This window comes from Haliaeetus leucocephalus, unplaced genomic scaffold, assembly GCF_000737465.1.
Source record: "Haliaeetus leucocephalus isolate CR32 unplaced genomic scaffold, Haliaeetus_leucocephalus-4.0 Scaffold151, whole genome shotgun sequence".
Classification (NCBI taxonomy): Eukaryota; Metazoa; Chordata; class Aves; order Accipitriformes; family Accipitridae; genus Haliaeetus; species Haliaeetus leucocephalus.
In genome coordinates, this window is record NW_010972587.1 from 3694026 (window position 1) to 3720811 (window position 26786).

At 41.1% G+C, this 26786-nt stretch overlaps 1 protein-coding gene across 1 annotated transcript in view; it reads left to right on the forward strand.

Moving 5' to 3' along the window:
- Nucleotides 1-26786, forward strand: part of TRHDE (thyrotropin-releasing hormone degrading enzyme) — a 213789-nt gene that overhangs the window by 142369 nt on the left and 44634 nt on the right. Inside the window, exons 10-11 of the mRNA XM_010561962.1 lie at nucleotides 908-1095; nucleotides 18683-18771. Of these exons, the coding sequence (XP_010560264.1) occupies nucleotides 908-1095; nucleotides 18683-18771 (277 nt within the window). The remainder of the gene's footprint in view (nucleotides 1-907; nucleotides 1096-18682; nucleotides 18772-26786) is intronic.

Sequence of the window (26786 nt, forward strand, 5' to 3'; positions counted from 1 at the left end):
GTTAAGCCTAATAATTCCGTTTGCCTTACCTGTAAGCACGTTTGTTGCCAGCCGCTTTGTTCCTAATGCATTGCAATTGCAGCTTCAGTTCTAAAGACTTCTTGCTGGGTTCTGCTTGTATTCATCAGAAGTTGCTCAGTCTGTGATCTAGGACCGTTCGGCAGCTAGGGACATTTCCATCGCTGAAGAACAAATGATGCCTGTCATTCTTCTCATACCCAGTCTCATGTCCCGTGATGCCATAGTATCTCTTTCTGTTTCAGATGAAAATCCACTTGTAAAACAGCATTTTTATTGACAAACGGTATCAAATATGAACACATTAATCCTCCATGTGTTATGACAGGTGCAGTTTATGAAGGGGCTGGGGATATCTAGATATACATGGCCTCACTTTAGACATGAGGGACAGTATTTTCAAATAACTAGTAATTTGATTTTTAGAACAGAGACACTCCGTGCTTTTAGAAATCCGGGCCTTTGAATATGCCTTATTGTAGGTACCCTAGATCAACTAACACGGAGTCTTGTTTAACCTTAGCCGGTCAAGAATATCTTTTGGAGACAGCCACCCAGTATTTCCGTGCTGTTGTTAAAACCCTGTAAAGCAGGTTGTTTCTTCTGTTACAGCAGAAGTGCCTGAATGATGTGGGAAACATGACTTTCTGACTGTCACTCTCCTCTCTGGCAAGATTGCTCCATGTTTATTTTTAAGATATACAGAGACTGTTTGTTTAAATTATCTAGTGTATGTGTACTGGGTGTAAATGTCTGTGTGTGCATGTGTGAGGGTTATTTAAACCTCTAAAACTAATTATGGTCTCTTGGACAAACAAAAAAAAAAGAGGTTTATATGTTGGATGATGATACTGCTTCAACATATTGAAACTTTTCTTTTTTCTTGAAGGCTTTAAAAAGGGTTGGAAAATCTGTAAATATCCGAGAAGTAATGGATCAGTGGACACTACAGATGGGTTATCCTGTTATCACTATCTTGGGAAATGAAACTACAGACAATGTCATAGTGATCTCCCAAGAGCGTTTTGTTTATGATAGTGATGCTAAACCCAAGGATCCTTCCCTTGGAGACAGCAGGTACTTACATTTCTCAATGAATATTTTTCAAGAGGCTGTAGTTGTTTAAGTAAGTGCTTCATGTGTGTATTTTTATGAAGATGGGTCTTTAGAAATCTCTGAGCTTTGCTTGGTATGAATAGCATGTGGTGACCCTTCCATTTGAACTGTAGTAAAGATGAGTCTAGTTAAAAGAATTGAAAAAAATCATTAGAGTAATAGAACAACAAGATAAAGCTTTTAATGTGCCCATTTGCATTCTGGTAGTCCTCTCTGTGATTACATCTTATGTCTTACATCACACATCTCTTTCCTCTCCTTTTCTTTTGATTTTGTCACACTCCATGAAGTAATTTGGATTCTGGTTGGAAGGTCTGATACTTCTTTTTAAGTAATTCCTTGGAGCGGTCCTCTCCATGCTCATACATTGGGTAGGCAGATGTAACCATGTGTCAGATACATACCTCGCTTGACTTGGGAAGCAGTCAAGAGCTGAACTGGACCTCTGTACAAGGCAGGGGGTTCCAGCTGTTTCATTTTTGAAGCCAGCTGAACTGGTCCTATGGGGACTGTGTACGTTGGCTGAAATCAGCAGGCACTTACGCATCTCTGCCCCTACCCTTTTTCCACTTCTTAGATTCTTTCGTTCCTGCTCCCAGCTGACTCCACACGCTTCCTTCATCCCAGAAGCAAGCTGACATTCCTGGTTGATGCTGGGGAATCCTCATCTTATTGTTTTAAGCAGTTTTGGCATCATGCTTCAAGGCCAAGAATATAGAGCTGATGCTAGAATTACAAGATAGCCTTAGAAGCTTCTGTGTTCACCTATTCATGCTCAGCGGGAAAGAGGGCACGGTGTCAACCTTGAGTACTCTGTGTTAGTCCAGTAGATTTAAATCATTAAAAGGTAAAATTTAATACCAAATTTTGATTGACATATCTGGAGCTTGTAGAATATTCCTGCTGAGGAAGGCCTAAAAATACAGTTACGTTTATTGGGAAATGTTTAGAAGTTCATTATCCTTTTTTTAGAACATGAATATGGAACTCAGACATGACACAGAGTACGTAGTTGTTTTTCTGGCTGTATTGGAACAACCCAGCAGGGTATTAAGCATCTGTTTAAGTTCTGGGCTGAAATTAGTTCCTTTGTGAAAAAGAGATAAAACAAGTGAATGTGGACTGTTGAAAGTGTTCATGACTCACAGTTCAGTGCAGCTTGAGAGAGATTCTCCCTTATTCACTTGAAAATTTCTTTTGTGCAAATGTATATACATGTAATGTAATTTAAGTGGATTTTACTACTCAGAAAAACAGAGATTATTAGGCTTTTTGATTGATTAAAACAGAGATGTTAAGCCTTTTAAATATTGTAGAGACTTCCTTAAATAGATTTGCTAGGTACTCAGTATTGATTGTAATAACTGCTGCTGTAATTCATGAGTAGACTACTGGGTGTATAAATGTTTTGGAAGGTGGAATATCAGGGCTGGTGTGGTGGGTTGACCCTGGCTGGATGCCCCAGGTGCCCACTGAAGCTGCTCTATCCCTCCCCTCCTCAGCTGGACAGGGGAGAGAAAATAGAACAAAAGGCTTGTGGGTCAAGATAAGGACAGGGAGAGATCACTCACCAGTTACTGTCATGAGCAAACCAGACTTGAGTTGGGGAAATTAATTTAATTTATTACCAGTCAAATCAGAGTAGGATAATAAGAAAGAAAACTAAATCTTAAAACACCTTCCCTCACCCCTCCCTTCTTCCCAGGCTCAACTCCACTCCCGATTTTCTCTCCCTCTCCCCCCCCAGCAGCGCAGGGGGACGGGGAATGGGGGTTGGGGTCAGTTCATCGCACGTTGTCTCTGCCGCTCCTTCCTCCTCAGGGGGAGGAGGACTCCTCACTCGTCCCCTGCTCCAGCGTGGGGTCCCTCTCGCAGGAGACAGTCCTCCACAACTGGCATGGGTCTCCCTCCTTCTCTGGCATGGGTCCCTCCCGCAGGCTGCAGTCCTTCAGGCACAGCCTGCTCCAGCGTGGGCTTCCCCTGGGGTCCCAGCCTCCTTTGGGCATCCCCCTGCTCTGGCGTGGGGTCCTCCCCGGACTGTAGGTGGAGATCTGCTCCCCTGTGGACCTCCCTGGGCTGCAGGGGGACAGCCTGCCTCACCGTGGTCTTCACCACGGGCTGCAGGGGAATCTCTGCTCCGGCACCTGGAGCATCTCCCCCGCTCCTTCTCCACTGACCTGGGGGTCTGCGGGGTTGTTTCTCTTACATGTTCTCACTCCTCTCTCCGGCTGCAGTTTCTGTGCTGCAGCAACTTTTTTTTCTGTTCTTAAATATGTTACCAAAGAGACAATGCCACCATCACTGACGGGCTTGGCTTTGGCCGGCGGCGGGTCCGTCTTGGAGCCGGCTGGCATGGGCTCTGTTGGATGTGGGGGAAGCTTCCAGCAGCTTCTCACTGAAGCTGCCCCTGTAGCCCCCCTGCTACCGAAACCTTGCTGTGCAAACCCAATGCAGGTGAGAATTAGACTTAGTTTTATTTTCATATGTGACAATAAATCAGAATTCAACTTGTATCTTGTGATACATGGAAGGATAGTGTTCTACAGCAGCATGGTGAGTTATGCTGTTTCTTAGGAGATTTTGTCTACAGATTTTATCACAATTATAGTTTCTAAATATTGGAAGTAAAATTTAGTGCTATAGGGAGCACAGAGAAGGGTATCAGCATGAGCCCTGCCAGGAATTTACTGTTCTAACAGGCAGTACAACACATATTATATGTATCTCCTTTGGCAAGTCTCTTTCTTGTTCTCTTCCCCCTTTGGATTTGTTTTTCTTTGTGCTTCCGTGTCCTTTTAACCACAAATGGGAAGGAAGCCCCTTGCCCAAGGAAGGCTTCACAGGTGGGATGTTTACTCCAGCCAGTTAGATGATGGAGCTAATTTGCCACTTCCCAGTTGAAGTTATTTGAAAGTCATGTTACGTAAGCATAAATACCAAAGAAGAGAAACCGTATACATTTAGCAAATGGTAAAACTTACCTATGCATTCACCTTTCGAAAATCATCCACCAATTTACACTGAAGTCCTATGGCTTAGTTATAAATCGGTGTCTAGAGTGTTTATAACAATGTCCATGTGACTAATTGGTGCAGTGCCCACAGGCACATGTGGCTTGGTATGCACAATGGCTCTGTGTCATTAAATATCCTTTCATACCATCAAATTAAGTAGAAAAACAAGATTGACATACTGTAAATAAATTTAGTCTTAGTGCCAGCAATGACCTAGATCTTTTTCAGGGCTTTTTGTGGTTTCTTTTGCATTGGAAAAGTCACTATTGCTTCAATTATTGTGAAAGCAGTAGACAGGGAAAATCACATTAGTGTGATGTCATTTGATAATTCATTATATATTACCTTGGTTTCTAACATTGCAAGAGCTGAAGTTTGGATAACATGATACAAAGGGGGGTGACAACTGGAATGGAAACAGCACGTTGACGGACGGTCAGCACTACTGTGAAGTGCAGTGTTCTGGCTGATTCTGCTGGTAGCTTTGGTCAGGAAGTTGGCAAGGGTTTACTGACGTTCCGCGGGGGCTGATAGCGCAGGTAGGTGTTGTGGGAGGCAGAGAGGTATATATATATATACATATATATATATATAACGTCAGCCTGCAGGCTTTGGGGGTGTTACGTATCAGTGGCCTAATTCACAGTCCAATAAAGTCGGTGCTCATCTCCCCTGCGTGACCCATCAATTAGGTGTTGGAACGCATGGCTCCCTGGGGAACCATAATAGGCACTGTAAATAACGGGGAGCAAATGGTATTTATGCCACATTTGAGGCCATGCTCTTGCAGGGCAGGCAACATTGGCTTCCTTAGGGTAGTTTATCTATGGATTAATCGTGATGATCATTTCAAACACTGTAAAGGGTAGAGCTACACAAAACACAGAAAAATGTGCAGGTCCAGGCCTTTCCAGGAGTTTATCATCTAAACAGATAATATGATACGCACTGGAAGGCTCCAGGGAAGGCTCTTAAAGCATCTGTCTGCCATATAGTCTTCAGTTATCTAGAGGTGGGGCTGTAGTTCGACATGGCACAGCAATAAATGTCAGTTCTGTTGCCTTCAAAGTGATGAGGCGTTTAAACTTACGGTTCAGACCCTCTCTAGGCAAATTTAACTTTGCCCTCCTTTAGAAAGAGTCACTTCAGAGTAGGTCTTTCGGATGTATCTGCTGCATAAGAAATGTGAATAGAGGCAACTGAATATTTCAGACCATTCTAGTTTTATAAAATGTCCATGCTTTTCTTTATGCCATGTATTTATGCAGCAATTAACTGTTAAAAATGAAATGTGAAGCAGCATATATAATTTTTCTCTGAAATCATATAGAGGAATATAGAAGCAGCAAGCAGATTTTTCTAAGTGATAAACAGTAAAAGTGAAAACTGTTGATGTCTTTGGCAGTGATTTACTCCTAGTTCTGCCTAGTCCATTACTATAAGTGTCTTTAATTCTACTGCAGAAGAGAATGATTACATATAGCTGATTTTCCCATCTCATGTACAGTTGGACTCCTTGTTTCTATAACTGCAGAAAAATGTGTTTCAAGGGCCATACATATATAAACTGTGGTTTATTTGTGTGCATAGAATCGACTGTATGGCATGCTAAGCTCTAACATTCGGCCTGAAATTACAGAAGGTATACAATTTCACTTCTTTGCAAACTGAACATAGATCTTATTTGACACTTACGCCTTCACATGATCCATAGTTCTCATTTTATGAGAGAATAAAACGAACAATGACAGACACCGTTTCTAGGAACACCATTCCTCAGAAGGGCCAAAATCACCGGCTTTGATTTGAACGTCGAAACCTGTGGTTGGTACAATGTTTCAGTAGCAATTTCAGCTTATCCAAGCAAAAGTTTAAAACTCCTGTGATAACTGTATAATTCATATTCTTCCCCCAAATAACAATCCTTTAGTTATGTGTAGGTTCAATCCTGGACTCCTGTATACCCCTGTGAGAATGGATTATGCCCTTACATTATCAGGCTAGAGGGGAGGAGGTGATATTCCATCTGACAGGGTTCAGTGGGTTTCCCTGCTGACAGAGAAAATGATGATTTTAAGGCACCAGACTCATCCATCATTACAAGAATGGCTCACAGATTTGACAAGGAATCTTATGAAAAATAATCTGTGGTCTAGACAATAAACTAATCAGTTTTGATGAAATCCATAAACCTTTTATATACTGTATTGAAGAGCAGACCAAAGCTTTCTGGTTATGGGTATAAGTTTTGCCTTTTAAAAATATACGAGCTTCTCTCTTCAAAAGTGGAGAAATAACCTTTCCAATGTTATCAAAATAATGAAGTTCATGTTGCTGAGGTAATATTCACTCGTATAGTGTTCTTATCATGCATGCAGTTTCCGTAGCTAATCTTTGCTTGTTCATGATAATATCCTAAAGGGAAATGTCTTGCTAGGTGTTGAACACAGCTAGCTGTGAGAAAAGAGAAAAAAGCAAGAGGTACAAACTGGGATGCAGACAGGGTATTCATACGTGCTGTAGTGTGGTAATCCCCTGTGCCTTTCTGTGTGTGGCTGGACTAGGGAAAATTCAGTCGAATGGTGCAAGCCAGGGACATGACCAGCAAAACTAGAGCTGCACAGACACATGGGTCTAACACCGTGTAGTAATTACAACAACCGAGAGGCTTTACAATGGGCAGCAGAGCTGCTCAGCAGTCACTCCACTCCAAGATGAATGATTAACTGCAGATTTTATTTCCCTTCAAGTCTCTTCTGAATTTCGTACACAAAGTTCATTTATTCAGGCTTTGTGGAAGAAGGGCTGTGCTTGTCCCTTTACTGATAATTATTTGAATAGTAAAAGCATAGCTGTGTTTGGATATTGCCCTGTGTATTCTTACTTATTTGTATGGCATTATCACTTGAGCAGCGATGGGGAAGTTACTCTGTCCACTTACCAGCTGAGGGGCTGGTTAAACAGAAACCAAAATATTAGGAGCACATGGGGAATGCTGATAAGTGTCTTTGAGATCTTCTTAGAGCAATTGTGGAATAACATAGCATATGTAGTATTAATTATGTAATAAAAAGGACCATAATATGGACAAATATTGTTCCATAAGCTGAGGAAAAAGGGCTAACACAATATAAATAGAAAAAGAAGTACTCATTTACCTCCTGTCTTTGGGAAGTATCCTCTAATCTTCCATTTTCTCATGTCCTTTGAGTGTTTTCTTGTTATGCCTTTGGTCTTTACTATACCTGAAAGATTGCACTTATATCAGCATTTCTACTAGAAACAACTTTTGTGTTGCTACCTAGGGAGTGGATGTGGTACCCTGGTTCATCTTGACTGACCTGAGTGCCTCTATATCAGCTATAATAATGATGAAGGGAATGGGCTCCAGGAGAGGAAGGTACTGGTATTAGGCACAGAGGAAATGGAATTATCAAAAATCAGGACTCCTTAGTGGAGCACAGAACTGTGCGTGACCACAGCCAGATACGATTTAACCAGATTTTTTGCTGGTCAAGCAGGGACTTGAAAACACTTGTTCTTGCAGAAGAGCGAGAAAGCGTGGGGAGCTCCTTCTCTTTACAGCTTTATGACACCGATAGATTTTGTCTTTCGGCGTGTATAGGGACAGTCCTTAACCCCCCCAGCAGCCTGAGAGAGGACGGTGCTGCTCCTGCAGACGAGCAGGCAGCAGAGCTGCTTCTGCGAGCGACCCGGAGGAAGCCTGCCTGCCTCGGGAGGAGTGCCGTTGCTGTCGGATGCTGGCGTTTGCCAGCCCGATACTTGTGCCGCACGCTGCCTGCTGCGATAGGATTTTTTTTTTCTGTAGAAGCCACTGGGGAGTCCCCAGTCTTTTGTCTTGCCTTTTGACATTTTTTGGAGGCTCTTCTGATTGTTGCATTATTGTTAAGTCAGAATAGGAAGCGCTCTTAAAATTTGTTCCTGCACATATCTGTGCTGCTACCTCTTCAGCAAGATTTTGCTGCTAGCAAAGATCTCAGAAATGCCAGCTGTAATTTAACACTTTATTTCCAAAACCACTTCACAGCTTCTATTTGTGAGAAACACTTCTCGCTAGGCAAACTTCCAGGATGCTCTGGTGTGCAGGACATGGGCAACTTTCAGTGGTAGAATTTGCAGAATGCTAAAGAAGGCAAAACTGGTGTATTGTGTCATTGCTTCCTGTGCGGTGGCAGCACTCGTATCCTGACACGAGTTAGGCTAACAGGGAAAAGCTGCTCCTGTATTTTATTATCACTGCAGCCTGGGTCACTTTCCTCATCTTATTTCCCAATACTAACTCTCAGGAATTGCTAGATACCCAAACTAGTTAATTAACTGTGACATTAATTAAATCAATTTCATGGTGAGGGAAGGAGCATGTACTTGAGGGCAGCACTGTTTTAATTCCGAGTGAGGTGGAGAGGCGAAGAGGAGAATCAGGGCAGCGGTGCTGGTGGGGAGCTGCCCAACAGGCAGCAGGAAGGTGCAGATGTGAGTGGGAGTTGGGAGCATTAAAGTTGTGTAGATAGAATAGGCAAATAGGGAGAACCAGGGGAACGGAGAAGGTGGTTATGATGGGGGCTTTAGTGAAGTAAAGAGCAGGTTGGGGAAAGCCCAAACAGCATTTGGCAGAGACAAGGGTAATGAGGAGGCGTGAAGGTGGATAGATGTCGTATTTTGTTCGCTTTGTTAAAATCAGAGATGAGGATTCCCCGTTGTAGATCAGAGGATGAAATTACTAACGTGCTTCCTTTTTTACCTCTTCTTCCTTTTGCTGTCTTAAGTTGCTGATAATGGATTTTTTTTCCTTATGTCTGTATGTGAGCCTTCACGCTCAGTAGTAGAATCTCAGATTTTATGGAGGAGATACTGTGGTGGGGGACTCTTAGGGGAGTTTACTGAGGAAAGAGAAACTATCATAGGAATTATATTTTAATCTTGCTTAAATTCACAATATTCTGAGACAAAATCAGAACTGAACATTGGAATACACTGAAAAATGCTTGGCACTAAGTCTCTGAGACCATATTGGAGGATTGTAGTCATAGCTAAAATGCTACTCTTATTCCTGCTAGGGGGGTCCCTCCTCAGCCCATAAGACATCCTTCCACTCCATTCAGAGAAATCTCAGATCTGCACTCTGTAGTCAAGTGACTGTGCTCATGGGTAAAGGACAACACAGAGATGGGGTCTGCGTGATCAGCACCACGTGTGAAATTCTGCAAGGACGTTTTGCGCTGGTGCAAGACGGAACAGAGGATGCCAGAGAGATTAAGAGCCTTTATTGGAGGGTAAAGAGGCAGCTCTTAGAATAGACACTTAATGCTGCTTAAACCCAGCTTCTTTCTATCCATCTCTGACTCAGCACCCAAAATTGCTTGTCACTTTTGAAAATGAAGCCTTTTGTGTTTTAGTGTAAAAAGGTAATGTTAGGCAGGGAGGAGAAAGCATGTACTGACAAAGAATTTGTAGTATTTGTTCTTTGCCCACAATATTTTTCTAAATTTAGTAAGGTACTCTGCTAGCACTGACACTGAAAATGAGTCCATTTTAGAGAGCCCCATAATATTTATAACCACCTGATTTATAATTTATCTTGGTATGAAATGTTAAGCTAAAATTACACAGAACTTCAGAGAAGGCTTAGTAATCAGATAATTATAATCAGATAATATTATATTGTTATCAGACAATGCAATTTTTTTTTCTTTTCAAATTGGGTAATTTAACTGAAATTAACTCATTTAAATTACCTTGTGTCCACCCGTAAAAAAGAAATCAGACCAGAGGAGAGTGGGGTTTATACGGGATGGCCAAAGACATATAGCTGTTTTCTAACAGAACATGCATGCTGTCACGATAAGGCAGTCCCACAGTGCAGAGCCACACACGGGCTCTTTCATGCTAGCGCTGCTCTTATGGCACTGAAGCCTTTTCTTATGTCTGGGACTTTGTGGTTCTGTTGCATTGGTAAGGGCATTATATTTGGCATAAGACTATGAAGAATGTAAATTGTTTTCCCTCTTTCATCTCTAGGACTTACTTATTGCTGAAAATTATTCCAAAGATTCTTGTGAAATCCAGGAAGAATTAAGACTATGGCAGAGTAAAGCAAAACTGCAAAATCCACATCTGTGGTACATTGCTGTTAAATATGTTCATCACTGTTCTGACTACAGATGAATTATAGTGCCAATGATTGCATTAAAATACATGCCTCTAAAATACATTCCACAATACTGTATTGCCACTGAAAATATTTTTCCCTCCATATCTTTGTATTTAGATTCTTATACAGAAAAAACCCAAATGATCTGTGATCTATCCTAGAAATAGTTGCTCTTAGAAGCAACTATCAACCCTTATTTTAGAACATACCAATATGACTGCCTTTTTTAACATGAGTTTCTAAATGAAAGCATACATACTAGACAAATATATAAAATCAGCATCTGTATTGAGGCAGAACTGCAAATAAAGAGGCTTACCATCAGAAGCAAGTAATCTCAGAAGTGCTAGCATCTTTCAAGACTAGAATATAAGCTTCCTAGTCACCCTCTCACGCAATTCTAAATATTTCTCCAAACTATAAAGATTAACCATAGTTCCCTCCATGTATGCAGCTAAGTATAATTTGTATTTAAAATTATAATAGGCCAGCAATTCCAAATACCTCCCAAATCCCCAAGTTTTGCTTCCGTCTGAAATACATATTAGGTGGATCCAACTACACGTCCGATCAGAGCCTTTGAAAACCTCAGACAGAATAGATAGATCTTAGTAGCTAAAAGGCAAGACTGCTCTACAAATCAGTTTCTGTTCATCTGTGAGGCATCTATTAACTTCACTTCTTTTAAAAACTTGCAATACTCTTCAAAACCTGACACCTCAGGTGTGGAGCCCATTCGGATCCACCAGGTCATCGAGCCCTGGCAGCATCTGTCAGGAGCTGACCCCATGGGGTTGTTTTGGTTGGTAGGTTCCTCTGTCTAAAAACTTGAATTCCTCCATAGGTGAGGCATTAGTGAGAAAGAAGAAACTGATACAAAAAGCTCAGTTAGCTTTTGACACTGTTGGGTATAGATGGTAACACGATTACTATTAATTTCTGAGTAACATGTGCCTCGCCTGCAGTTTTGTTATCTGCTTAGACAATACTGCATGTGTATTACAAGGCACCCTAACTCCATTCTGTCTGCACTCATGGATGAAAAAAATACAGTCTGTATTACAGTCAGATAGACCTCCCTAAAGACCATGCTGGAACACTCTTTAATTCAGAGTCCAACAAAGTCCAAATTCTTACCTTGCTTTTGTAAAGGGGCTGGAAATGCCTCTGCCCAGCACAGTCCAGAATGATCTTGGAGTAAACACTTCTACAGTCTTTGTCTTTCAATCTTTTTCTACTTGGTCATGTAGTCACTGTTATTAACTTCTCTGTTCCTTTTGTTGCCTTAGTTTACCTTTTTCTTGTTGGCCAGTCTGTTAGTCTGGGGTGAGGGCAGAACCCCTGGAAGCCCACGATCCCAACCTTAGCACCATTTCCTTCCCTCATTTTGCTCAAGTCTGGCAAACCCTTGATATGTATCCCACAATTAGTGTGGTGTGGCACACTCACCGTGTCCTGCTCTTCATCTCCTCACTGCACACAGTGCTGCAGTCAGAAGTTGTCTGTCTGCAGGACTTGTGAAAGTCCTGTCCAATTTAGACACCAGCAGGCCACCTCCAGTTAATAAAATCTAAGTGCTGTCCTTTCTGATTTCAAGTTGGCTAATTGTAACTTCTTATGTGATGAAAAAGTCTGTTGTTGTCTGCTTTGTCATTCCACTTGTAGGGGAATCCAACTTAATCGGTCACCTTTACCAGTGTTTTTCACCTGTTTCTCATTATTGCTTGAACTAAACTTGTTGTTCACACTCTGAACATAAGAATTACGATCACACTGGGCATAAGCAGATGACCAATGAGTACCTTCAAGCTGTGCTAAATTGATCTCAGTTACTTCAAATTGTTCTCCTTTACCCGTTTCCATCTTGTATCTGTCTTTGCTACGAAGTCAGTGAAATCTTCCCTTCCTATCTGCCCTCTTCCATGCTGACAGGGTACAAGGAATCCCTTGACACTCCGGCTCAGTGTAGGAGGTGTAATACTTGTGAGAGTGGGAATAACATCTTCTCCCGTTGTGTTGTGCCTCTGGGCGCAGCCTACAATCACTTTACTGGCACGTATTAAATCTAATGAAATCTCTGTGTTCTTCAGTGTTGTGAGAATGATATTCACAACATGAATATATTGTCAGCTCCTTATCCATTAAACAGAACTAGCACTCTGTAGAATCACACTTAATAAAAGTATGTGATTTCCTGTGATATTCACACGAGCTTCCCCTAGAACCTGAAATACTCTTTACTGAATTAGATACTATACTATATAATAACCTGGGAAAATTTCTATGATGCTTTTAAATTATGTTTCCCAACACAGTCTCTCTGGAAAGTGTGGCTTACAAAATTTTACCCTGGTACCACTGAGTTCTGCTTCATGTATAATCTCTTTCTGCAGTAGGAAGCTCTAAAGCTGTTGTGCTGTTCAACAACTTTCACTTGTTTCCTGCTGACCACCTTATGTCTAACTTGTGCTCTCAGCCTAGGAATAAATGCTTTCAGGTATCACGGCAACAAGGCTTGTGATTTCGTAGATTAGTTGAATACACGTTCAGGTTTTCCATTAACAATTTATCTTTGAACCTTCCACTATCTTAATTTTCCAAATTCACTGAAAACAAAGGCCTTCTTTTGCCTTGCTAACAGAAATTGCAATTGCAATTGCAATCTCCTTGGCAAGGAGAAGAAATGAGAGATCTCTACTCTCTTCCTGCTATACTGATTTAATGTCCAAAGTTCACAATATCCTTTAGTTAGTTCACGTTGTCAACTTTCTGTGCCCTTTATTTTATAACAGGCTTTAAGGTTATTAGCCAGAAACTTTTACAGCCATGCAGCTACATGCTTCTTTTACTGGCCACTATTTGTATATGGCTCTGCAGATCAGCCAAGTATGCGACTGCAGTAAAAATACAAATCTTTAATTCTTATTTTTCATTTTGTTCTGTAAGACTTACTTGCTTTCCAAAAGGTCGCACTTTTCTCATTACTTTGCTTTTGTGTTCTTTTGTCTCCGAAATCCCAACAACATGAATTCATGCAGACGGCTCATAGCAAGGTATTCCCTTGGTAAGAAATGTCCCTGTCAGCATCCTAACCTAATCAAGGAATCATCACTGTTGGCAAGGGCCACACTGGGAAGGTCTCTCCTCCTCAGACTCAGCGCTGCTCACCCAAGCATATGTCTCTGTGTACATGAAATTTCAGCATTCTCCATCTGGAGAGCTAAGAATGGGAAACTAATGCCAAGGAGTCCTTGCTCCCCATTTCTCAGCTTCAGCCACTCTGGATGTACCAGATTTTTATCTTTCACTGAAGAGAGAGAGTTGGCAATTTTGATATTAAGTTCTGGTAGTTAAAACAAGGAGGCAGGTGTCTTAACTAGTCAGTTTTACTCTTGGATTTCCTTTTTATCCTTTTTACTCTTAAATTATTTTTATGCCTCACTTTATCTCTGTGTTAAATAGCTTTAATCATATCCTTCAGTGATATGAAGTCTTAGACTTTTATGTTCTCAAAATACTTTACAAAGATTACTAAGTGTTACAGGTGAGCCAGAAATGGATTCCCATCCCACATAAATTTTCAACATATCAAAACATTTCCCTGCACTGAATCAGGACAAAAATCAAAGCAAAAATTGGGAGAAATTGGTTTAGAACTTTCATTCCAATTCTGTAATTTCAGTGCCTTACATTTCAGTTTCACTCATTTTAACATCTCCCTTCAATTAACTTGTGTTTCCAGCTGAAATTCATTTTGAATCAGCAAACTGGAAGTTTTTATTTAAAACATTAGTTACACAATGTTTCAGCAGTGCCTGTTTTAAATACTGTATTTGAAAATCTGTGCTGAAGCCTCCTCTTTTCTTACAAGCAGCTTGGTTTTGAAAGTTTGCCTTTTTCAGTTAGAAATGAAAAAATTTCCCTGGGAAACTCCCATTTCATTGTGGAAGGTATCGTTGTCAACATCGAGTGGATGGAGAGGCCCATTTAGTTGCTCGCACAGGTGACTGGTGCCACTGGAGGTGCCCTCAGGTATCTTACTTGACCTCGTGCTGCCACTACACAGGCGGGAGCATCCATAGGTGCTCTGCCATGTCTTGCAGCCCACGGGAGATGTCTCCAGTACCCCATGGCAGCTCGCTTGACACCGCCTTGCCCAACTGAATTTAGCCCAGAGAAACTGAGTCACAGAAGAGCGATGGTTGAGATTTCACCAGTGCCAGTTGATGGGTACATGATTTCTGTTTTTCCAGCCTGGAATAATTTAGACAACTCACAATTTCATTTCTCGGTCTAGTAAGCTGTTTGAAGGTACGTACAGCTTTTGGTGTTCAGCTTTTCTGAAAGTAGTTCTGTAGATGCTTTGCAGTGGGAGGGATTAGGACAAAAAGCAGATGGCAAATCGTTCGCCAGATTTGAGTTGTTTGACTTTGTGTGATGCCACTGAATATACAGCCTATGTATCCTCCTCTGATCTCATCTTCTGCCTACAATGAAACTCTGTTTTCCTGTGCTGTTAGCACATTTGAGCAGAGGGCTGTATCTCCTAAAGTCTCTTCCCACCTAAATCGTTCTATGATTTAAGTTCATGATTGCCACTACACTTTAAAATAATTATGCTTATTATATCCTACTAAGAGGCAGATCACTTAATTTGCTTTTGTGCATAGCGTTTTAATTTTGTCCCTTATTCTTCTGTTGTTAGATGTACTAAAAAATAGTAATTTTTTTTCTAAAGTCTGTACATTGTTCTGTTCTTCTACCTTGTCATGGTTCTCCTCCTTTGATTGCCTAGCTAAGTATATAATCGAAGACTATTAATAGGTGTGTTCTGTATCTAGATGTATCTAGCCTCTTGTCATTTTAACTGTTCTTTATGTATTTTTGGAGGCCCAGCTTCCTCATTAAAGATTCCTAAAGAAAATAATCTGTACTTGGATAAGAGGGAGGATCTCAGTTAAGAAATATAAACAAAAAGTGAGAAATTAAATTGTTGAATTTCTCAGTGGAGGGCGATAACCCATGAAATTCTTGAGAAACCTGTGCTGAAGTTTTTCCTACTCAGCCATGTGATAAAGGGCATGGAAGAGTGAGGTGACAGAGTTTTCTGGTAACAGGAGGTTTGTGAGGGTAGTAAAAACAAATGTTAATTACCAAGATTACAGAACTATTCCTCAGTGCTGGTTGACAGGGTGATAAAATGACCGATGAAGCTTAATGTTGATAATGAGGTGATACATGTGGGGAAAACAGTCTTAGATGCTCAGGGGCGGGTTCTGAAGAAACTGTTCTGTCTCAGGAAAGCGATCTTGGAGTTGCGGTAGGTAATTTTCTGTAAGCATCAGCTCAGTGTGCAGACACAGTCAAGCAAGTAAATAGAACAATAGGTATTAGTAGGAAGGGAGCATTAAAAACAGTATAAAGACTGTAGAAGAGAAAAGAATTATGCCACTCTTAATCCATGGTAGACATGCCTTCAAAGCACTGAGGGCAGCCCTGGCTTTCTAACCTGGAAAAGGGTATAATAGATAGAAAAAATACAGAGGTGGACAATAAGAAGGATTAAGTATAGTTTCTGTATAAAGAACAGCAGGGTAGATTAGGAGTCTTTAACCCAGAGGTCTGTAAAAGCAGAAGGATATGGAGAGGGATGTGGTTGTTCACTTCCTCTCCCATTCAAAAAGTAGGTAAGCTAGATTCTGCTGTGGTATTTTAGGTACAGATGTTCTGTCACTTTACGTGAAGCAATCGCATTACTGGTATACTCTTTATAATGCAGCCAAGGATAATAAGCTTCTGAATATTGAGTAGATATCATCATTGTTCTATGAGTAATGACTAGGAATAGCTAAACTTCTTTGTTTAGTTTTGAATGCAGGGGAGAAAGGACAAATGTCACTGGAAGAACATGGTATTCACTGCTGGCAGTGGGTGGAAGCTTGGCATGTTATGGTTACTGGGAAGATGAATCTTGAAAACGCACAGGTTTACATCTCAGCAAAAATGTTCATTAATGTGAAAAAGTAGTTGAAGAGGTGTGCAGAATCTGAAACTCCAGGAGCCTTTCCTTTTCTTTTTTTTAATGACCTGAGATCTTTGTTTTGTCAGCAGAGGAAATAAACTACTGCCCTTTTTTGGCTTTGCATAGCTCTTTACAAAGAAGCCAACTAACTGTTCCACTGAAAATCCAGTGTTACTATGACATTACTGTTCATCAGAGGCAGAAGTGTGAGGCATCATGTTGGCTTAATACTTTATGGTCTCAGAATTTGCCCGCGAAGGGGTCTCAGTTATTATTTGTTGGAAGTCAAGGCGTAAGCAAGAACTCATCACAAATATGATTGTTTTCTGAGTGAGATAAAGTACACTAATACAGGCTGCGTAGTCATTGTATAATGCTCAAGACAAAAAAATCTATATAATCCAAGCAGAGCATAATTAGCTAGCTTCTAGTGTTGGATGTACCTTGGCAGATGCAGGATTGTATTACTTTGTCAAACAAGTCCCTCTGGTTATTCTTTAAGGTGAATGGAGATGCTAACACACTTTGGTATTATGCACTGATGTGGTGCTACCAAAAAAAACCAAAACAAAACCCAAACCAAAACCCGTCAATGCTTTCCCTTTAATTGCGCATGTTATCATTACTCCAGTTCCCAGTCCAGAATATTAGTTAAGCCAACAATGAAGGTATCTTCTGAGACTGAGAAACGGAGAAGCTAATGTACCAGCGGACATCCTTTTCTGCTGGCTGTGCACTATGGAGGGTGATAACATCCAGCACAAAGAGTGGGCAGACTGATAAAGGCAGTAGCATCTTCAAATGCCACAGCTTAATTATCTAAAAGGTGTCAGCCAGCACATGTGCTCATGTGGAGCATATCTTTGGTGCATGAGTAGATCTAATAATTTTCCCAGTGTGTCATGATACCAACATTCAGAGAACCCCAAATCACATGGGACCTTTTTTCTTCTCCCATATGGCAATAAATGCCACGTTTGCTTTCTAGCATCACTCATAGCTCTTTCAGCTGCACAGTTTTCCAAATATCTCCCCCCCTCTGCTGAATCACTGCTGTACGGACAAGTGTTTCCTGGCACACGCGGTTCTGTTCGGAGCGCTGCAGACCCCCGCGGAGCGTGGCAGCAGGGCTGGCGTCTCTCCCCCAAGCAACCCTCGCAAGCCGGCATGTGTCGACTGCGGTTGTGGCACATTTGGGGGGTGTTTGTAGTTCAGTGGAGCAGGCTTCTGGGTAAGCGGAAGGGAGCAAACCTAATTTTTTGGAGTACTGCAGGCTAGTTTTGCAGTGCTGTGTACTAGCAGGAGAGAAGCTGATGTAGACATCAAGAACTCTACTCACACTCATCCTTGCACCGCTTCAATGCAATCAATCTAAAATGATATACATGTTTGCTATCAAAGTGGTAGCGTGCAGTGATTTCTGAGTTGGGGCCATTCTCTTGCCATGCTGCCTTGCTTAAATGCACACATAGTCCCTAGACGAAAGTACTACCTGTACCATTACTGAGTGCTTCCCCTTGACTGGTGTACAAAATGACGTGGCAGGCCTGTGAGGGAATGCCTGTTCCTTCCCTGGCTGGTGGAATGATACTTTAGAGAGTTCAGGAATAGACGTGATAATGAAGACACATAGGAGTTCATCCTTTCCATCTTTCCCCCAAAGGATTGACTTCATACAGTCAATTTAAGTCTTAGGTAAACTCTAACATTTATTCCAAATGAGAAACAATTTGTGGTACCCTATAAAGAAGTTGGGATGTGATTACACCAGCGTATCTCCCAATCCACATGTAGCATGTTTTGTCCAGTTTGCATACATGTAAGTGATATTAAATGGTGCAAAGAAGTGCAGATCCATCCCATTCGTTCTGTTTTTATAAACCAGCAGCTATGAAAGCCCATCAAAGCTTTTTAAGAAGTTGCTAGAAGAGTATGTTATTTTTTAATCTTTGGAGTCCTATAAATCAAAGCATGTTTTACCTGGAGGTTCTTTTTTTCTAAGTAAATGTAAAAAAGTGTTCTTCTTTCTGTGGGAAATCATTATTTCCTCTTTTGTGAATCATTTTGTTAAATTAGGAAAGCCTTGCAAGAAAGTCCTCATATGATGATAGTGTGTGAAAAATGTAAAATATAATCTAGGTTTTTTTTAAGATGAATGACTTTTTCATTGTTTTATTGCTAATAGCAAATGCATTTCAAAATCAAAGTAACTTGTTAGAATCCACATCTTTACACTGCTACTGAAATTGTGTTTTGATTTCTTTGACATGATCCCTGATTGCTGTGAGAAGAATCAGTTCAGTATTTTTGTTCTTAGATTCCCCCTCCTTTGTCTTGCAGCTACTTGTGGCAGATTCCATTAACAATTGCAGTAGGAAATACGAGCCACATCTCATCAGAGGCAATTATATGGGTGTCTAACAAATCAGGTAAAAGTAAACTTTCCTCCCAGTGGAATCTCATAAAGCATACTTGTGTTTTCCTCAACTGTTTCTTTGGAATTGATCCTAGATAATTGTTTAGTTGCTCTGCACCCAGTTTTAGCTACTTGAAATGAATTACAAAAAAAGGAGAGTTGGGAAGGGAGGGAGGAGGAATGAAGGATGAGCAACAAGCAAGATTTATAATTATCACAGAAGTTAGACAGTATAATGAAACACTTTTGCATAGAAATGTGTACCTAAGTGCTAACTAAGTGTTTTGTATTTAGCAACACATATCAAATCATTGATGAATGCAATTCACTTTATTGATTGGTGAAAGTTAAATGTAATATTTTTATAGCAAAGCATCTGATGAGTATGACTTAGTAAATGCAAAGTGTTTAGAATTCTGGCATTTTTAACTCCGATCCATAGTCTGAACCATGCTAAGAAATGTTTACTGTCATGAAAAAGTTTCCTTATTGATCTATCAAAGTATTTCTTCTCTCTATTAGATAACCAGATGCTGGACCTCAAAAGTGCATTATTCTGCTTACTACTTATTTTCTCCCTCCTCAGTTCCTACGTAATCATAATAGTTATTACTGTGTGGACAGCTAGGATGAGATACCAGTGGTTTTTTATCACCTAAAAAAGGAATCCCGCCATAGAAATTTCCTAAAATATTTCTCTATTTCATTAGTAGTTCATGCTACATCACCTGACGGTTTTGGCCTGGAATTGAAGAGAGTGAGGGAAGAAATTTGGTGACTTAAATAGAATGGTTATATGGAAGAGAAAAGAAGCATTCATGCGGGCCCTCAACACATGGGCTGTAGAGGGAGGACTGGTCCCTTCTTGTTATATTAGAAGGGTATAGAGAGTTTCATCTGATGGAAATGTAACTGGAGAGAGGAAGGAGTCAAACCTGTGTGAGCCTGTGTTTTTCCCTTTCTTTCTCTTTTGTGAGTCACTAAAAGGTAATAGTCACATAGAGCTTAGTAGCCAGCGGGACTAGAAACAGATGGTGCACAATCAGTGGAAATCCGAGCATCCCAACTTTCTAGTGGTATAAGGTATGTGTTTCTTTGCCCTGATCGTTTGCAGCCTATCAGAACGTAACAAGTTTTATGCTGCTCCCATGATACAATGATCCAGAAATGTGCTTGGGACCAGGGCACTTTTCATACCTGGGAAACATACTCTAGTCAGAACATACAGATGCTGCCTCACTCTGCAGAAATATATCGCATTGGCCATACTTTTTAATATTACCACCTCCGGAATACTTCAAACCTGTTTGCGCTTTCACAATCTGCCTTAATGACCTGCTCTACTTTTGTCCTTTAGGGCTTGATTGAACTCTCATTGAAGTTAATAGAAAGATTCCCACTGACTTCAGAGAGAGTTGATCATCTCATCTCATTAGGTTGTACATGCATGCCTCCTTCCCTTCACTCCTGCCTTGAAAGTTCAGTATATCACTATTATCTGCACAGTTGCTTCCTCGTTGCCTTTTACTTGCAGAGTGCTGTGGAGGAACAAGTCCATAAAACCACTACCCACTATTTTAAGATCTACTGCTCCTATCGGAATGCCTTCAAGAAATCAACAAATTAATGATGGCCAGTGTGAGCAATGATTTTGGGGTGGCTGCTATATAGAAATTAAAGAGGAACCTTTCTGAGTCATCAGTTTCCTGTGTAGCGAATCAATGCCACTGTGATCTATTGTCATTATCCTTGTCCTTCCTCATTACTTTCTCACTCACTCACTTGCTGTGCCTCATTGAAAATGAGACTGTAAACTTACGACTACAGCAAGGATGTCCTCTTGCTTCTACTTATTGTTGTCTAGCTCAGCTGGAGAATTCCTCAACATAAAAAAGTCAGTAAGAACATCCCTGCATGTAATCAATGTATGATTCATTGTACATGCTGTTATGTATTGGGGCTGGTATAGATGATTTTGTGATACTCCTGGCTGTGATTTTCTGCTGCTGGTATGTTTGCTTCATGGGGATGTGGGAGGGATTCTGAGACTGGAAAGGACAGTTTCCAGGATTGATTTTTGTGGACGGGAAGAATCCTGAAGACCTTCTGTTGTGCAGAGGACACAGTTTCAGTGTTGTCTCAGTGAGTAGTCTGGGAACAACTCTGCAAGCTGGAGGTGAAACAAACTGCTCCAGAGGATATTTGGAAGATGGGAGTGCTCACATTGGTCTTCAAGTGAGTGTAACTGAATGTGGATACTCAAACCAAATTTGGAGGAAATGCTGTTCACGAGGATGGTTTCCATGCCCTCTTTAGGAAGGACTGGGCGTTTCCTTCTTGTTGACTGAACTGCTGTGCTAAAGAAGCTTCCAGTGCAACCTGAAGAGTGGATAGGAGATGTTGAACAGCTGTCTGTTGTCTGTCATGTAATACTGATCACATACCTCATCTCAGCTGCCAGTAGTGAAGAGGGTCCAAGTTAATGACTACCATTATGATATCTTGGCACATCACTTAGATTTTTCAATAAAATTAACCTTACCTGTGTGTTACCTGAGAGAAATGAAACCACAGCAGTTTTGAAATAGCTACATATATTGCCATCAAGAAATATTCCTTTTTTGTGGTAGTTTAAATATCAATTTCCCAGGGGAGTACACTCCCTGCCTTGCACTAGAGTTCACCAGGGATGGTTATTTGCTGATGGAGGAGTCTCTTCCTTCGTGTACATCCAGAAGGACAAGAGAGAATTACTGATTTTTGCATCCTTTTTGCTACCGTCTCTGTGACCTCATCGAGGTATTGTAGGATGCTGTTGGCATTTTTATGAGCAAGGGATAAGAGGCTGCTTTCCAGTCTTGTGAGAGCCACTGAATGTAGGATGCTTGGGTTGCTGCTCCCTACTCATCCTGGCCATGTCTGGTTGTGTACTAGAGACAGTGAGGCACGCAGATCGCTGATTGTTCCGTATGCTGAGCAGGATTAGTTCAGATAATTGCAGGTCATCCCAGCTGCTGGCAACAGAGTTCATTCTGTCCACTCTTCACAACACCAAGGTGAAGGGGCACACTGGAAGTTACAACTATGCAGCGTCTTTTTGAGATGTAATTCACTGTCCTTTGCAACAAATCCTGTAGAGAGTGCCAAGCCTTGGCAACTTGTCTGACAAAGTGCAAGATCTCCAAGATGTTTCATTCACCTGTTTGTGGAAAGTATGTAGTCATAGTTTTGGAAGGTTTCATTTTGCAAGTGCTTCTGCCAGTCTCTCTTGTCCATACCCGGTGAGCGATAGCATTTATGTAATCATTTTTCTACTCATCAGTTCATATACCAGCCATCAGATGACCCTTTTACTGGCTGAGTTTGTCTGGGTGTGTGAAATGGAGCTGTCCCTTTTGCTCTTGGAGCGCTGCAGAGAGATGTCACCATCACCTTTTTTTCCCTGTTCACTCCCCATAGCCGTGGATGAAGCCGTTCTGCTTCAGGCGAGTGACAGCTATTAAACCTCTGAAAACTAAACCGGTCACAAAGGAGACATCTCATGATTAGCCTTGCTACCCATGCTGACGTCCGGGACATCACACTAAGGTGGCTGCAGCGCTCTTTGTGCTGCAGTCTTGCAGGTCTGCTGAATGATAGATTTCACCGGCACTGTGGAAGTCATTGGTGTTACAAACTTCTGCTCTGTCATAGATCCAGGGCTTGTTTCTGTTTCTCCTAGATAAGTTGCCTCTTTTGTGGTTGCTGTAATGATAAATGAACATAATGTCCACAGTGTTTGGGGATCAGCCCAAAATCAGTAGTGGGTGAAAAGTCAAGGACCAGCTTTGAACTCAGCCCGTCCCCACAAGATGACTGCTTAGCAGGGCTCGCAGGAAAGTGTTGGCGATGGCTGCTGAAGGCGTACTAAGTGTGCAGCACAGGCTTACCTGTCGTGTTTCCGCAAATCCAGGAGAAGTGACCTTAACCTCAAGCGAGGAGGTTTAGCTAGCATCCAGTTCAAACAGGTGAGCAAGGCTTTGGACAAAAGCATACCTGCCGTTCCCTGGACGTGATTGTTCTGGTGCTCAGGCTCCGGGTAGGAAACACGTCCGTGTGACTCAGCCAGGGCTGCTGAACTGACTGATGCAGCTTTACAGTCTGCCTCCCTGCCCCTTCCATCCTCACCTCCTGTACCTCGACTGATTTGTTATGTCCCAGGGAAATATTCCTCTGATGGACCTCCCTGCCTCTGGTAAAGCTACTCGCATTCAGGCTCCTCTTAGTATCTCTGCAGGATTACCGTGAGATGGGGGAAAGAAAGTTCAACAGGGCAATTGCCTTCCAGACAGCAAGCCCCAACTTCCTATTATGCCACCTCCTGCTAGATAATCTCTACTTTAACTGTAAGCCCCTTGACAGTCTGATTCTCCTCCATGAAGTGTTTTGTGGAAGACAGCTGCTTCTGAGCTGGGGTTTGCCACCTGCCCACTGGGGAATAGAGCATTAGTGCAGCATTAGAAAAATATCCTTTCTTTTCCTTTCTGAGACTCAGCTGCTGAGCTTGACCGGTGTTGCTTCCAAACTCCACTCTTTTATCTTTCAAAAGCGGGAGGAAGGGAAGCACTGTGAAGTAAAATAAACGTATAGGTCCTGCTTTACAAGTTTAGCCAGCCGTAGTGAGGACCAGGGATACAAGACCTGCAATCCTGGCATGATTTTGACGGTGAGGCAGAATCACTCCCCTTGTCCCAACAGCTGAGCAAAGATCCTAACAGAAGACTGCTGCTTACATTGTGTATCACCTTAGAGATTAGCAGTTCCATCATATAGGAATGTTAATGGATGGAAGGGTAGTCTGAGGAAAGAGTACATGAGACAGAACATGATCATATTTACTGATGTGCTCCATTTATTGTGTTGTTCACTATACCAAAACATTTTTTTTTCAACGTGGAGCTATGGTGACATGGCAAGTGAGATGGAAAGAACTTCTTCTTCTGGTTTGCTTTCTCCCCGTATGAAAAGTTCTTGCAAAGAGTTTTGCAGAATTTAGTTAAAGCCAGTATCTTTTCACAAAATATTGTGATTGCGATTAAATTCCTCATGGAACATTTTCTTTGTCAGAAAAATTTCACTTGCTGTTGTTGGCATGAAATTGTGCTACTCTTATGCAGTTATTTTTGGAGGAAAATGGAGTCAGTTCTCCCAGCAGGGATTTTACCAACATAAACCAATTTCCTAGTATGCTAGGCTTTGTATAAAATGGAGAGTTCAAATAACAACTGTGAGTCTGAACACTTGAAATGGTAGTAGAACTGTGCTTAGCCCACGCTCTCGTCGGCACTGGAGTAGTGTCTTGCAGAGACGTGCCCTTGGCCCAGACCTCACCTCACAAGGTGCTCGTGTTGCCGTGCGGAGGAGCAGCCTCCGTCTTTCCTGCTGGTTTTGATGGAGTTGAAGTTGCTCGAGAGCTGGGAGAGCTCAGAACTTCAAGCTACATGCAGTTAGCACCAGCTGGAGGACTGTCTCACACTTCCAGAGCAGAGAAAATGAGAATCCAACCCTAACTGATTTTCTTACTTCAAAACAAATGTCATAAAATTTAACCATTTCCTCCTAAATGTCTCCTACATGTATGTAGCAAGACTGGAGGTTTCAGAGCAGTGTTATTTTCTGAGGCATCCAGACAAAACATGACCATGGAAAGACACTTTCTGATGGAAGAAGATTAAAAAAATTTCCCTTTAATCTCAAATACAACTGTATATATATATTTTAGATTGAATTTTAAGTGGTGAACTAAAACCATCAAAGATAGATTTCTTCCCCAATGAAATCTTCATTGTTGTTTAGAAAGTCATGAATGGTTTAATATAGGGTTTAACACTGAATGACTACCTTTTCCCTAACTGTAATATTTTTAACAGGAAGCTAATAAATGTGTTTGTGGTAAGTGGAGAAATTGCCCAGGTGTATAGAAATTTTCAGTGCTGTAATCACCAAAAGAAAGAATTTCTTTTATAGGAAAGCATGAGAATTGACAGACTCAGACATCAAATTCCAGTAAATTATATAGAACTATATGAAGCACATGCATCAGGCAGTCCCTTAAAATAACCACCTGCTTATATGAGCTGGAAAGGCGTGAAAGATTCCTGTCCTGTATTTCAGGGGAAGGTCAACACATGAGTGGTCTTATCGAAAAATAATAGCAAGGGGTGATGGTTGGATATAAACTGACCAAAAAAGCAATAATGCTATCAAGCTTTGAAAAGATACCGTTCTCCATTAAAGCAATATGTGTTGGAGGTGTTGCACAGTTGTTACTTGTGACATAGGTTATTTTGAACTTGTCATATTTGACTGGCAAGTATCATTCAATACTCTATTAAAGTGTAAGTAATTTCCTCACTTGGAGATCAACATTTAATACAAATACTCAAGAAAAAGACATGTAGTTTTTTAATTACATCTGATTTTGAAAATTTCCATTTAATGTATTTATTTCCCCAGATAATGATTAATAAGTGCTTATAGCCCATTTGGTATGCTTTTAGGGATTGTAGAGGTGCAGGCATTAACCAGTTACAAGTAGCTGCTTTTGGCGCTGGTGGCATTTAAAGGTTAGTTTGCAGCAGAAAAGCATGGGCAGAAAGCAGTACTGTGTTAAGGCTACGGTAGGATTTTCTGCCGGGCGTGAGCAGCCTGCTCCTGACCCCCCATGGCAGTACGCCCCTGAAGACCCAGAGAAACTCTAAAAGTCGTCGTTTCCCTCAGCAGTCTCTCCTAGATGGAGAAGTGGGTATTTGTGCTGTTGCTCTTAAGAAACCCACTAGGTCGATAAGGAGCATAGCTGAGATTTAGGGGTGACAGGCAGCGTTCACAGAACCACGCTGGGTAAACTAGATAGGATGGGGTAGATCCGGATTCAAATTCCTTCTCTCCCTGTTTTATAGCAGATATTTGATCCAAATCTGTTCTAAGAAAGTGCCTTTATCACTATGCTGTAAATTGTTACGATCTTTTACGGTATTTCTACAGTAATGTTTTTCTTCGTATGAGATTCAGTGATTTACACGGGAACCAGGATTCAAGTTTTCCGTAAGCAGGCTGGAGCAGCTGGGTGATTCTGACTTCAGGTCCATCCAGTGAAAAAAGGATTTAAACAGAGGAGCAACTTCAGTACAGCAGTCTAAGAGAGTTTGCTTAGGACTGAGCTCTATAGCCCAGCGTTTAACAGACCCCTGTGGAAGGAAGGACAGGCAGTGTTAAAACCTTGTTCCAAATCGAATTGCGTGGCAAAAGCAGCTTAGGTGCTTTGACAGTATGAATGCCTGGGAAGCCCACAGAGTTGTACGACTTAATTCTGGTTTTCTCACTTAGTCCCATTTCTGCAGGATATGTTGGCTCCTAAAGAATGTGTCTGCTTGGCGCTTTATCACAGATAACTAAATGGATGTAATAAGTATTTTAACTAAAACCAGGGGACTGTATTTTTTTTCTCAACTGTTTCTACAGAATAATTAAATTGAACTGGTGCAAGTCAGTAAGACAAACCCTAAAAGAGCAATAACAAATGAATTGAATAGGCAACAACTGAGTTATTCTGGGCTTAGTATTTCTAAGAAGTATATTTTTAAGAGATTTTAATGATGCCAGAACTACCTAGGTGAGACGAGGACTTCCTTTTTTAATCCTGCGGCTTTTTATCTGAATTTGTGTGCATGATGCAACTCCATGAATTGAGTTAAACATATAATTAGGTGTCTTTAGGATTGGGGTCTTCCTGCTCTTTGTATTTTTTGCACCTTAATTATTTGATATTTGTGTGTTTGCTAGAGATATTTAGTCAAGGGAGAAGCATAACTTTTATGTGTAGTCCTAGTCATCTATTATTTCCTCAGAAATTATTTTTTTATAAGAAAGGCTGAAACAAATCAATTTCTTTAGTAAGCCTAGGTACTAGATAGTATACGTAAATTGTTAAGACCGTATTGTTAACTTTTTTCCCTATTTGTTACTTTCAGGGAATTCAAGCACACTAAA